Source organism: Liolophura sinensis, chromosome 9 (assembly GCF_032854445.1).
Source record: "Liolophura sinensis isolate JHLJ2023 chromosome 9, CUHK_Ljap_v2, whole genome shotgun sequence".
Lineage (NCBI taxonomy): Eukaryota > Metazoa > Mollusca > Polyplacophora > Chitonida > Chitonidae > Liolophura > Liolophura sinensis.
The window spans coordinates 15,435,994-15,450,753 of NC_088303.1; the positions used below are offsets into that span (position 1 = coordinate 15,435,994).

General features: G+C 41.0%; 1 protein-coding gene across 1 annotated transcript; it reads right to left on the reverse strand.

Moving 5' to 3' along the window:
* Positions 1-3,800: 3,800 nt before the first annotated feature.
* LOC135475479 (uncharacterized) lies at positions 3,801-14,215 on the reverse strand. The gene is made up of 6 exons (XM_064755392.1): positions 14,204-14,215; positions 11,214-11,489; positions 8,866-9,042; positions 7,848-8,114; positions 6,871-6,961; positions 3,801-5,899 (listed from the first exon to the last, which is right to left on the reverse strand). Exons 2-6 carry the CDS (start codon positions 11,440-11,442, stop codon positions 5,029-5,031), a joined length of 1,635 nt encoding a protein of 544 aa, XP_064611462.1. The 5' UTR covers positions 11,443-11,489; positions 14,204-14,215; the 3' UTR covers positions 3,801-5,028.
* Between the last annotated feature and the right edge of the window lie 545 nt (positions 14,216-14,760).

The window sequence follows — 14,760 nt, forward strand, 5'->3', positions numbered from 1 at the left end:
TCTCCTGAATGCGTCAATGTCCTGGCTGACACAGATACAGGTGGTTGACGGACAAAATCTTTCATTAATATTAAATGTAAGACGTATACTTTCAGGAATATGTCTTTTGTTCTTTAATACTAATGTAGTGTTCTGTTACCCTTTTCCTTATAAATGTTTAATGCAAGAAAGTCTGTGTAGGTATATAGTTTATGGTGTGCCTAGTACCTATATAGATATCAACTTAACTAACAAAGTTAAATGCACATGTAAGCAATCTTTATTTTCAAAAACTCTAACTAAGCTAACTTAATCAGGCAGTTCTCAATATGATATCAAGTGAAGAAGAAACGTTTTCCGTTTATTCTGAAGATGAATTTTGGAATCACCAGTTTGCGATTATGTCATCGTCGTCCGAGAGGGTGGAAACGGCGCTAGACCAAAAGGACAGTAGAGAATCAACCAACTCAACGGAAGCCAAGAGTAACCAACACTCTGAAAACCAAACTACACCCACAGATTATCTCCATTCGCAATACGAGAACAAGATGACGGACAGTGAATACGTGGAATCCATCGCAAGGGGTGAAATTCATTTTATCCGGGAATTGGAGGTTTGGCGCTATTTGTACGGGGTCTCTGGAGAAGTGGAGATCGGCACAGCTGACTTATTGACAAAACACTGGTCATGTCACCTGCAGGAGCTACCGCGTAGCCATCGGAAAAGCGCTATGACTAACCTTGTCAAGATGCAAGGTCTATCATTATATGAGTTGCTTGAACAAATTAGAAAGGAAGAAATTTCAGAAATGTAAAATGGTGGAACATTGATCTAGTTGTTTCTTATTTGTAGGGTCGGTGATGTTTTTACTGGAACACTGGCATGTTTGTAAGCTGAGTGATGCTTACTGGGACACTGTTCTGTTTGTGGCCTTGGTGATGTTAACTGGAGAACTGGCCTGTTTGTAGGCTGGGTGATGCTTACTGGAACACTGGCCTGTTTGTAGACTTGATGATGCTTACTTGAACACTGGCCTGTTTGTAGGCTGGGTGATGCTTACTGGAACATTGGCCTGTTTGTAGGCTGGGTGATGCTTACTGGAACAGCGGCCAGTTTGTAGGCTGGGTGATGCTTACTGGAACTCTGGCCTGTTTGTAGGCTGGGTGATGCTTGCTGGGACACTGGCCTGTTGTAGGCCGGGTGATGCTTCCTGGAGCATTGGCCTGTTTGTAGGCTGAGAGATGCTTACTGGAACACTGGCCTGTTTGTAGCCCTGGTGATTCTTACAAGAAGATTAACTTGTTTGTAGACTCGTTGATGCCTACTGGAACATTGACCTGTTTGGTGATACTCACTGGAACATTTACCTGTTTGTAGATTCGGTGATGTCTACAGGAACATTGACCTGTTTGTAGAGTCGGTGATGCATACAGGAAGATTGATCACTTTGTAGATTTGGTGATGCTTACTGGAACATTGACGTGATTGTAGACTTGGTTACCGTTACTGGAACATTGAACTATTTTTCAATACATGTATTGATGATGCTCTCTGGAGAATTGACCTAGTGACGCTTATTGAAAGATTTATATCTTTGTTGCTTTGGTGATATCTACCGACACATTGACGTGTTTGTAGCCTGGTGATGCTTACTGGAACATTTGCCTGTTTCTAGACTGGGTGATGCTTACTGGAACATTGGCCTGTTTGTAGACTGGGTGATGCTTACTGGAACATTGGCCTGTTTGTGGTCTTTGTGATACTTATAGGAGCATTCACGTGTTTGTGACCTTGGTGACGCTTAATGAAACAATGACATTTTGTAGTCTTGGTTTGGCTTAGTGGAGCATTGACCCGCTTGTTAAGTTGACGATGCTAACTGGGATATTGAACTATTTGTGACTTTACTGAAGCATTGACCTTCTTGTGACCTTGGTTATGCATTTACCTGTTTGAAACCCTGGTGATGTTTGCTGGAACATTGACTTGTTTGAAGCCCTGGTGATATTTACTGCGATTTTGACTTGTTTGCTGGAACGTTAGCTTGTTTGCAATCCTCCCGATGGGGACTGGGTGTAGTTATAACGCGTTTTTATACTTTGTCTTTAGAGCTTAAGAACGCTTTTAACACCATACCGGACTTGTAGGGCGACATTGCTAATGCAGAGACAGAAAAAATACATCATTCAAGCGTAATACGGAAGGTATCAGACGTAACTCCTAACCAGTGACAATGGGCTGAGCAGTTCTTGACTTACCCCTAGTACAGATTCCAGAAAGCCATTTCTAAATTATGTCCACTTTAGAAACGTCTGCACAATATTTACTTACATTTGGACTTATTTCTCTCAAAATAACATTCATAATCAAACTTCAGTTTATATGGAGCCAAAAATTTGTAACTCACATTTTCCCTTAAAGGGTTAGTGTTCAGATTTATCATTTACTGATAATTAGATACCCCTGTATACATTGTTAGATTGAGTTTAAAAAATTATTTTAAAAGGGTAGATTAATCGGAGTAATATGGCACTTAAAATTACTAAATAATGAGGCTGGTTTATGCATTTTATGAGTGTTTTACACCAACACTCGGCAGTCTCTGTCGAATTAGGTCACATAAGTCTAACCGTTTCGAGCTGTCAGAACTTGGCCATTTAATTCAGTCCTAGAAAAGCTACAAGAATGACAACAAGCATGTCGAATGTCTTTCGAAATGGTTTGTTGCTTTGTATACGGTCGTGAAAACAGGTCGCCGGAGAACCTTAGAGTTATTTTTTTTTTCAAATATTCGGGCAATTTGACCCTCAGGAAGACGTGCACTCACAGAACAAGATGGAAGGATTTTGTACCTGCAACAGATAGCTGCACCTGCTCTTGCCATTTTTAATCTGAAAGTTAAGAGAGGAATACAGCTAGTTGGACTTGACAGATGTGGGTAATATGGGACCAGAGTTTAACTGAACCTAAAACTGATAGATAGCAGATCTCTGTACACTAACGCTGACGTCCACATTTTCTATTGTACACGACTATATAGGCATACATGTAGGCTATTCGGAATGCCGACAATGTCATGCAGTAGTCATCGCATACAGGTATGAATTTAGAATACCTCCGGGAATAGAATGATATTTATTGTGAAGCGGACAGAGGGAAGGGGTAGTAAATAAATTTCACATTCTAAGATAGACAAATGAAATATTGCCAGTACAAAGCCAGCATGAGCTGGACTTGAACTCACAGCGACCGCATTGGAGAGAGGCTCCTGAGTCATTACGCTGCGATAGCGCGCTAACCAACTAAGCACCGGAGGACCCTCATAAATCGGAACTTCAACGTCGACCATTATGGGTTCAAATTGATACAGCAGTATGTTTGCTTCTGTGTAGAAATCAATGTCGAAAATGACATCGTTTTGATAGGATTTCCCAGGTTATTTGCGCTATCTAGACTTTCACCTTCTGAGCCGTTCCGGGCGGCCGGCTGCAGATCAGCTATAACTGTAAAGCTTTTGTTTTGATGGATTTAGAGTCATTATAACGTTTCTCAGAAGCCCTTTCGCTACTATGCTGTTTAAACAGATTATAATCTTTATAATTAGGATCACTAGTTAAATCTGGACACTAATCCTTTTAAGTAGGAAACTGCTTTGTGAAATCGACCCAACCAACATGTACTTGTGATAACAGGGGTTATCATTCATTCCAGTATAATAACAGTATGCGTGACAAATTTGTAGAACACTGATATAATACAGGCTAACCTGGTTTTAAAGCCTGATGACATAAACAACTAAACAACAATAACTTATACAGCCTTAAATCATAAAAAAATATATTGATAACTTTCTTGCCAATATATTAAACGTGTTGTACAGCCTATTTATTTATTTAACCGAGGTTTCATGCCTTCCTCTCCTGCCGTACATGGGAAGGTATGGCAGCAACCTACGGATGGTCGTGGGTTCCCCCCATTCTCTGCCCGGTTTCCTTTCGCCATAATGCTGGCCGCTGTCGTATAAGTGAAATATTCTTGAGTACTGCGTAAAACACCAATTAAATAAATACGAAAGCGAGGGTTCGTGCAGTGTTTAATAATATACCACTCATATGACGGCGGTCAACTTAAAGGAGACGAAAACTTTAAAAAATGACCCTATAGGCTGAAAAGAGCACATTTTTTCTCTATCTGGTGGTGCCTGTTGCATAATTTTGCGATTTTTCCTCGCCACACACGTAAAGCTTGAAAACGACAAAGCTGGCATAAATCGCTGAGTCCATCGCGTTCCACATCTTTAACACCGACGACAATTCTTCTCCTAACACAGAAGACTTCAGGACTAGTTCTTAGGCAAAATGGAGTCGCCCACAGCGGATTTTGGTGCTGACTTTATATATAATTTATCAACTTGAGGTACATATAAAAATTTTAATGGCATGCACCTGCGAGGAAATGCATACTCTTTCCAATGGTATTTTGTTTGATATTTAAGTTTTCTTCTGCTTTAATGGGCGGAGGACACCGGCCGGACAATGTAAGGCGCATGACAAACCTACTGACATGGAACCACAGCCAAACCAGATCTGGATTCGAAAACGCCATCGCCCTGATCAAGGGACTGTTGTATGAAGCGAAAGTGGAGGTCAAGACGATTCGTCTAATAAGGCCTTGAATGTTAGGCCAAATAATGTATGAAATTTAGCACAGATAGAGTTATCCTTTGGCACAATCATGAAGCATCACAAGATATGTAGCTAACTTTTAGCACCTCAGTATAGGTATAGTAAGATTTTACCCAATATCCAATGTACGGGTAACTGGTTTTAACACAATATAGTCTTCATACCTTATTACCTCAAGCACATAAATACCTACCACTAAGCACTATTACATGTACTGTACAGTGTCGTCTGTAGTTCTCCAAATAATATATACCTGGACAATTCACTTATACAGACAAAAGAAGTGGCAAGACTGCTTGTCAATACCATAAGGTCGATGCTACATTGAACTGATGTATGTTGACATGCGGCGAAGTCTCCATGTTAAACGCTTGTTTCTAGCACTGGCAGATATACATTTTCGTGATTGCAGCGGTCTGTGGATAGAGCTTCTAGACGGGATGGTGTCCAGTGGTCATTTCCTGAGCTGAACAACGGGGGATTGTCCATTGTTGGGGAGAGAGTTGAAGGCACTGCTCTGGAAGGCAAACTTGGCGAGCTCAGCGCGTTGGGCAACCGCGTCGAGTGTATTTGGGTAAACTCGCTTTCTAGTGGACTTATATTCCCGGATGTTTGTTCCCTGGTGCCAACCGAATCGATATGATGTTGAGCAAAACCGCCATTGGCATCTAAGGTTTTGTGATATTGTCGGGGAAATTCCGAACCAGGGTTATTGGCGTATTCTCCTGGGGATATTCTAGAGACATGTCCTGTTGTTTGGGTTGGTAAAACATAGCCGTCGAACTGTTTACACAGGTGTCCAAGGAAAGGTTGAGCAAGCTCTGATTCGGGGTGTGTGGAAGATGTCTCCTCTCTCGCTCGACTTCTGCACAAGCTATTCAGGCTGTAAGGGTCACGCGATTCCCTACATCCATGAACCAAACCTTGGTCTTGTCTCGCCAAAAAAGTTGCGTGCAAATATTCATTCGTCGGAATCGTCAGAGGCTTTTCAAACTGAAATTCTTTGTCAAACAGAATTTCCTCGTAAGGGTTTTGTGACTCACTAAACTCTGCATTCTGCTCTTCCTCCTTCTCATCGTGGATCATTGCGGGTAGGCGTTCTGTATCTCCTGGCCTGTGGTCCACAAAAGTCGGATTGATGTAAGCGGTAGCAATTGGGTGCCTGTTCTCATCACGGTTAGGATCCGCTGTGTAATGAACCTTGGGCGTCGGTTCTTCTTTGTGCGCTTGCTTTCTGCAATAAGATCGTGGGACATAAAAGCGTTTGGCAGTGAAATGAATCAATAAGCGACGACAGTGATACATGATATGTAGTCACGACGACGGTGATACATGATATCTAGTCACGACGACAGTGATACATGATATGTAGTCACGACGACAGTGATACATGATATGTTTTTTTTTTTTGATTTTTTTGATTGGTGTTTTACGCCGTACTCAAGAATATTTCACTTATACGACGGCGGCCAGCATTATGGTGGGTGGAAACCGGGCAGAGCCCGGGGGAAACCCACGACCATCCGCAGGTTGCTGGCAGACCTTCCCACTTACGGCCGGAGAGGAAGCCAGCATGAGCTGGACTTGAACTCACAGCGACCGCATTGGTGAGAGGCTCCTGGGTCATTACGCTGCGCTAGCGCGCTAACCGACTGAGCCACGGAGGCCCCTACATGATATGTAGTCACGACGACAGTGATACATGATATGTGGTCACGACGACAGTGGTACGCGACATGTAGTCACGACGACAGTGATGCATGATATCTAGTCACAAATAATCGGTGATGTGTTACGAATCCAAGCTTAACTGACCATTGTTCCTTCGTAATGCATGAGTATACGTCACCAGTTTGCCCACAAAACGTCATCAGTTTGCCCACAAAACGTCACCAGTCTGGCCATAAAACGTCACCAGTTTGGCCATTAAACGTCACCAGTTTGGCCATAAAATGTCACCACAAAGGTAGAAATTAACAATAGACTTAGGCGTGAATTACAGTAGTCCGGAAAATTGCCTATTGTCGTCTGTGAGTGTGTTATTTCTTGCATTTTCTGTCTGTTTGGATAATTTTTTTATTAAATTATACATCATACTTACAATTATGATCATACAAAATGGCTTTAACATACAGAATTAAAAGGTATTATTCAATGCGTCTTAATTATATTAGTTGGCTTATGCAACGTCTGTTAAGGCTTTACCTGCGCCGGATCACAAATATGAGGAGGAGTAAGAGAAGTAGAATAAGAACCACTGCCCCGACCAATCCGCCGACCAGTTCTGGTACTGAAACTTTCAACATAATGAAAAAATCAAATCCTGATTTTCTCTGTGATTTGGGCATTACGATTAACAATCTGTGGTTTGGGCATTACGATTAACAATCTGTGGTTTGGGCATTACGATTAACAATCTGTGGTTTTGGGCATTACGATTAACAATCTGTGGCTTGGGCATTGCGATTAACAATCCGTGGTTTAGCAGTTTGTGGTTTAGGAATTACAATTAACAATCTGTGGTTTGGGCATTACGATTAATAATCTGTGGTTTGGGCATTACGATTAACAATCTGTGGCTTGGGCATTGCGATTAACAATCCGTGGTTTAGCAGTCTGTGGTTTTGGGCATTACGATTAACAATCTGTGGTTTGGGCATTACGATTAACAATCTGTGGCTTGGGCATTGCGATTAACAATCCGTGGTTTAGCAGTTTGTGGTTTTGGGCATTACGATTAACAATCTGTGGTTTGGGCATTACGATTAACAATCTGTGGTTTGGGCATTACGATTAACAATCTGTGGTTTGGGCATTACGATTAATAATCTGTGGTTTGGGCAAGAACAACAATCACCATGAGCAAAGGAGAAATAATTAGCCAACTAATTTTCTGTCATGTCACAAATATAAAAGCACAGTGAATGGGGTGGATAAATTTAACATTTTGCAGACTCTCTTTATGTACAGAACCTGTTTTCGGGAGCCTCTCACCGGCTTCCTCTCCAGCAACCTGCAATGGTCTTGACCCGATTGCCCCACGCCCCACCCGCTCTCCCCTGCATAATGTTGGCCGCTCTTGTATATGTGAAATATTATTGAATACGGCGTAAAACCAAAATCAAATAAATAATGTTTTTACATTGGCTTAATTTGCTTCCCCGCGCCCTATTTTCCCTTACCAGTTATTAAGTTGTCGCCAGGCTCTAAGTTTGGACTGGAAGAAACGGCCAGTCGATCTGGAGGGTAGTGGTTTTTCCTTGTTGTTGTCCTTGTTTGGCTACTCTCTGTAGCTGGACTTTCAGAAGTCGATAATCTCGTAGTTTGAGCTTTTGGTTTTGTTTCAAGAGTTGAAGCATTTGTTGTTCGTAATGTTGTTATTGTAGTCGTTGCTTCCGTCGTTTTTGTTATTGCTATCGTTGCTGGCTTTGTTGCCTTTGGGGTCATATCTGAAAAAAAAATGACATTTTGAACCCAACGATTCACATCCAAGATCCATCATCATATACTACACCCTGAATATTACACTGTATAATAATGTTGCCAAGCATTTCATGATTCTGGAAGCGATGTTGGAGATGACACAAGGTAGTTAACCTCTCCTGTTTTTGTGGTGACAACTGGTTAAATCAAACTGGTGAACTAGTATTCATGTATATACCAAGAAAACAAAGGTCAATCCATGCAGCCTCGGCCCGATCAGAATTGTTGCCTCAATGGTTGTGTCCAGTAACTTGGCTGATTCCTGACTTTAAGCACCGCGACCCCAGTCTCAAATGAACACACCCAACTTTCGTTGCATAGTTACAATCAATTTCGGTTTAACCAATTATCAGATATACAACAGTCGTGATACAGGTACGTGCCCTACCACTTACCGTATATACAACAGTCGTGGTACATGTACGTGCCTTTACCACTTGTTGTATATACAATAGTACTGATACATGTACGTGTCCTTAGCACTTACCGTATATACAACAGTGCTGGTACATGTATGTGCCCTTACCAGTTATCGCATATACAACAGTACTGATATATGTACGTGTCCTTTCCGCTTACCCTATATACAGTAGTAGTGATACTTGTACGTGCCCTTACCATTCACCGTATATACAGCAGTAGTGCTATATGTACGTTCCCTTACCACCTACCGTATATACAGCAGTAGTGGTTTATGTACATGCCCTTACCACTTACCGTATATACAACAGTAGTGATACATGTACAAGCTGCTCGCACATCGATAATCATGCCACTTCCCTTCATCATCGAAGCGCATTTGACCGCAAAATTCAACGCACAGTTTACCACACGACGGTTGTCCAGCTGCCCAATTGTCCCACGTCATCGGTTCCCCTTTGCTCTGTCGGTCACCTAAAAAGTAGATCTTTGGGCCATGCAGTCATTGGATATTGTTAGATCGAGTAAGAGATAGTGAGTGCAGACAGAAAAGCTTAGCAAAGTAAGAATGGTAGAGAGAGAGAGCAATAATACAAACAATAGATTCGACATGAAGGAGACAACATTGACTATGTGACGGGTGTCGCAGAATGTTGCGAATTTGCCCTATAGTTTTAACTTCGACCAAAATATAATACTGATTGCTTTATTTATTTAGCGTACATCAGAGGATATATCGTTTGTGTTTTACGCCGCGCGTAAGAATATTTCACTTACACGAAGGCGGTCGGCATTATGGTGGATGGAAACCTGGCAGGGCCAGGGGGAAATCCACGACCAGGCAGGTCTTCCCACGTACGACCACCTCTTTGAGAACAAGCTCTCAGGTTTTGACAAATCGGTTAGAGAGTCGGTCTTTAGGCGAAGAGTCCTTCAGTGAGATATAACCCGTTGTCCCTACATCATGTGTAATTCTCGATTGCCATTGGCTGATCAAATGTTGGCATACACTTGTCACAGCTGCTGGACACACCCACACAGGGTATATGAACCACATCGGGGGTTAAATGTTATATACCCTGCTCGATAGAATTGCCGCGCAGGATTATAATAAGAAGGATAAATCAGTTCGGCCTACATTATCAGAAACCCGGCATTTACCGATGCAAATGAAATGTTCAAGACGGCGATTAATGAAATGAAATAACTTGGCCATGACACAACACCCAATACCCTGTCATTTGAGAAACTGACAGGAAGAAGATGTATTCCTCCATTCACCTCATTCCCAAACCCCTAATGGGCTATTAAATAAAGTGATGTTTGACGTGAAACTGTACTTTTGTCGACCAGGACTTGAAAACATGGAAAAGATGACGAAGGCCACATTTGCAGTGAAAGTGGACAGTTGGCTTACCACTGGACTGAAATACGTATATAACGCTGTGGATGAAATGACAGAAGATCATAGAGCTTGTGATAAAGATAATGTTTCTGGTTTCATGTCAGAAGAAGCAGACTCCCCCATGTGACTGGCGGCTTCATTTCAAACATACATTACTAAACTGCATCCCGATCTGGACAGGTTCTAGCAGTACCCAAATGATTCGTTCCTGGATGAAGAAAGTGTATGGTTTACCAGTAAACCATTGGGGAAGGACACCATATCATGCTTCATGTCCAAACTGAGTGAACACTCTAATCTGTCTCAAATATATATCATTCACAGCATCCGTGCCACAGGATGATTTCAAAGTTTAACTTCATTGTGCCACAAATTATGGCGGTCAGGTGTCACAAAAGTGTGTCGAGGCTTGTTGTGTATCAGTGTGCATCCGAGGGTGAAACGTTGGTAATGGTTAAAGTCATGACATGACGTCATCAAAAAAACCTAGTGTGCTATCTCTGGAATACAACCTCCGGTAATACTTCCCGCTACTGTAACTGCCAGTTCATCATCACAAAGCCTAAACTATCTAGCTCTGCCATGTCACCTCCAGTCATGGCTACTGTAACTACCAGTTCATCGGCATCCAGCCAACAGTCAGCAAGTCACGGCCAAGTGACGTTCTCTCTGGTGATGCGCTAGGTTACCCCTCACAAGTACTCTCAATCGATGAAGATATGTATGAAGATTTTGAGGCTCAGAGTTAAAATTTCACACCCAGGGTTTAAATTCCCATGTACCCGTCTCAACACGCGGACAACTTAAATTAATCGGTCGGTTTGAGTGCATGTCAGCCTTTAATCAGACTGCGTCACGGTCTGTTTGTTTGTTTGTTTGTCCTTTTCCACAAACAAAACGTACAAACAAACAAGATTTGAAAATATTGTATTGGGCATAATTGAGGCGATCTTCCCACCAGAAATGTATGAGGTCAGGCGTCCGTGATAGGAAAGAAGAAGAATGATAGGAAAGGAAACATAAATTTAGTCCCTGAAGACATTTGGAAGGTATGATTATATCCTACATAAAGCGTGTAAGTTTCATCAACGAAACTGAAATTTCATGACATGTGTTTGACTCTAAGTATGCACTTTTGTGGACAAAATGTTGTGGACGACAATTAGCTTATATGACCTGCATGAATTGATTGTTAGAGGAAAAGTTGGTATATTGAAATAAGGCGGAGAGTTTCACTCACCATTAACCCACTCGTAGTTATTAGACTCTGTCCTGTCAAGCGCACCGATCCACATTCCATTCACTTTCCAGCCAAGGTTGTTCTTGACAGCATTCACGAGGAAATCTTGCGTTTCCCGGTTCTTGACGTGGACTAGATTACCTCCCCTTCCTTGACAATCGAGCTGTGCTTCATCCCAGGTTTTGTCTCGGGCAACAAATCGGTAGCACTTCTCTCCGAATGCCATCATTACCCCTATGTTGATCTGTGGACACCGGTAGAGGTCACTGACTGTTTCTGTAATGAATGCGTGGAGTAGTTCAGTTATTTCTTATACGCAGACAGTCACAGGCTTTTGATTTATTTATTTATTTGATTGGTGTTTTCCATCCTACTTAAGAATATTTCACTTATTTATTTTTAGTCCACTGATATCTCTCAAAAACATGGCGCAAATTTACAACTCCCACTCGCTTTACACTTAACTCCAATCTCATTTTTCGGTTGAATCTTAACTATTATACATCATAACTTACTTCTCTGTCACCGAAGACAAACAACTAAATCAGAGGCGGTTTTGTATTCACATTAAACGCAAGAGGTTCTGAGGTATGTACCGGTGCCGAACAGCTCGCTGGGAAGTCATTTTGAAAGCCATCTAATTAGCTGATTTAAATCTGAGTGCTGGCCTTAGAAATGCTTTCATTTCCATCTATCAATACAACTATAGAAATGAAATACTAAAAACGTGTTTTGCAGACGAGTTTGAGTTCCAGGAAGGTTGGAACGCATATTGAGTCCCATCCAATTATTTGACGTTCGAAACCACATGTATATGGTGCGATTTATTTCAGAGATATGGCTGGACAAAGTGTGACATACTGGGTCCATCTGGATTGACTATATAGTCAGACCGAGTGTATGTTTCGCACACACTCAGCACATACTATATATGTACATGAGGAAGCTTCACATAATCTGTCTGTATATACATTTGTCTTTTCGTCTGTTTGTTTCTATTACCCATGTAATGTATTCCGAGCCCATTCTGTAAAATTGCCTTAACATCAGGCATGTACTAAATTTTCTTTTATATTTGTGATATTTCCAGCAAAGATTTACAGTACATTCTTTGTTAATCGTACAACTAGGTTGCTCTGGAAATGTTTTCTGTCTACTTAGCGAATTAAAACCCATGTAGCCTATATACATCTGCACGACAGATTGATTATGAACAGCGTTTTCAGTCAATCACAGGCTTGAATTCCACAATACTTATCGCTGTGAAAAAAGGTGTTCACCTGGACATGTGGGGCGAGCAAAGAAACCATGCACGCGCCATTTATGATATATACTGATAGACAGGTCCATGTAGTCAATCAGTCGTATTAATGACTAGCCGGGCTTCGCTTCCATTCGTCTCCGTCATAACATTGCGACGATTTTTTGTTATCATGAACTATATCGTATACCAGGGCTGAAAACCTTAATTTTCTAAGACACAGACAATCATGTGCAAAACGAAAAAAAAGGCTGCCGATTGAGAAAACATTTCTGAATTGTTTGGTTATCTACGCGTTTTTATAAAAAGATATCTGAAAATGAGGAGAACGTTAGAAACGTGATGTCTGTGTTATGCCGATATCCAAAAAGGGTATAAGAAGGACGCCATGAACATGGAATAATCTGTAACGGTTATTGCCCTTTATATTATTATTTGACTGCTTATTTATGATTTGCTCATGAATGTTTTACTTCATGTAAAAGTGGTTAGGTTATACCGGGGAAAAGGAAAACGGGGACAGCCCGAAGGACTTAAAACTACTTAAAAGAGTACAAGCGAGAGCTGGATTCGAACTCTTTACTTCTGTGGTGAAAGGCTATCGTCCTCTTCTGTGAGATAGCGTCATATGACTCAGCGAGCGAGGGCCTTTTACTTCAGGTGTATAATCTTCATAAGCCAGTGTACCTGTGTATATAGCCTATATACAAAATTCAAGCTGTTCCGCGCAGTCGCAATAGCCACAATAGTTTATTCATCTTGTATGATATTACTTTAAACGTTTAGGGTTAATATGAGCATATCCTGTTTGCCTCACAATAAAATGTGCAGATCATTCTGTAATTTGTTATCAAATTTCCAGCCTGACCCTTTCAAATCAAAATGTCTATGGAATATATAGCTCCATATGTATGTTCTCTTTCCAATTCCGTTGACACAAAGCACACTGGGTGGCGGCATAAGGTGACTGAAAGTACATAATTGCATCGTGGTAAATATAAAGGAAATACTATACTTCGTCGAGATATGAGTCAGAAACCATGGGCCATAAAGAGTGCATTTAAAGCGAATCTAGCTCAGGTCGTAATGCACAGTTGGCACTGTCGTCCCATCTACATAACCATGACAAAATGACTGATTGGCATTATGTCGGTAATTTATTGGTTTCTCTTTTTTTTTAAAGAAAAGCAGCTCTACAGAAAGACATAATTAAATATTAGTGCCAGTGTATGCTGACTGAGCTTAACAATCTGCCAAAGACACCACAAACGACACACAACGCAATCACATGCTAATAGGCCTATATATATATATATATATATATATATATATATATATATATATATATATATATATATATATATATATATATATTAGCATGTGATTGCGTTGTGTGTCGTTTGTGGTGTCTTTGGCAGATTGTTAAGCTATATATATATATATATATATATATATATATATATATATATATATATATATATATAACCCTATGGCTTCGGCCTGAGAGTATTAGAGATTTTGTCCCGAAGGCTGCTACACATATTTACGCACTAAATCAGCATATCCAATGGCTATAGAACAAACAATGTTGGACAAGTATACATGCCAAAGAAGAAGCAGAATAACAGTGAATAGGTGATGCCATGACCCTGCCCGGTCAAACCGATCAGGGAAAACAAACGCTGATGCGATTTGGATTTGGATGTGTGACGTATAGTATAATACTTACCACACGTGAGGGATATGAAAAGACAGAGAAGAAGAAAAACATGTGCTCCCTCAGTGCTATAGGAAGCCATTTTACTCCAGCGTTGTATAGGTCTCAGGTGCCTCTCTCCATAACATCTCGCATGTAATCTGCGTCACGCTCGACTTCAGATCTCACCATAACATATCTCAATATCTTTTTTATATCGTACGCACTAAGGTGCATATATATGTATGTATGTCAGCATGTGCCTCGTATATTAGCCTTCACATTCAGGTTTGATATTGTGCATGTATTTGTGTATATATGGCCCTGCACGAAGGGAATTCAAACCACAGCACAATGTCACTGTATTGAAGCATGTTAGCAGATTATGAATAGACATAGGCTAAGCATGGATTACGTAACAATTTGAGACATTGTGAGAAACCTGTGGGTGATTTTTTGACCGTCTAACACACACACACACATATATATATATGCCCATGCTTGTGCGCCAAGTTACCCGCCCAGTTACAGCTCTCTTACAGTCTCATATCGCTTTTTTCGCGAGTGTTACACATCCGTACCACTGGTCT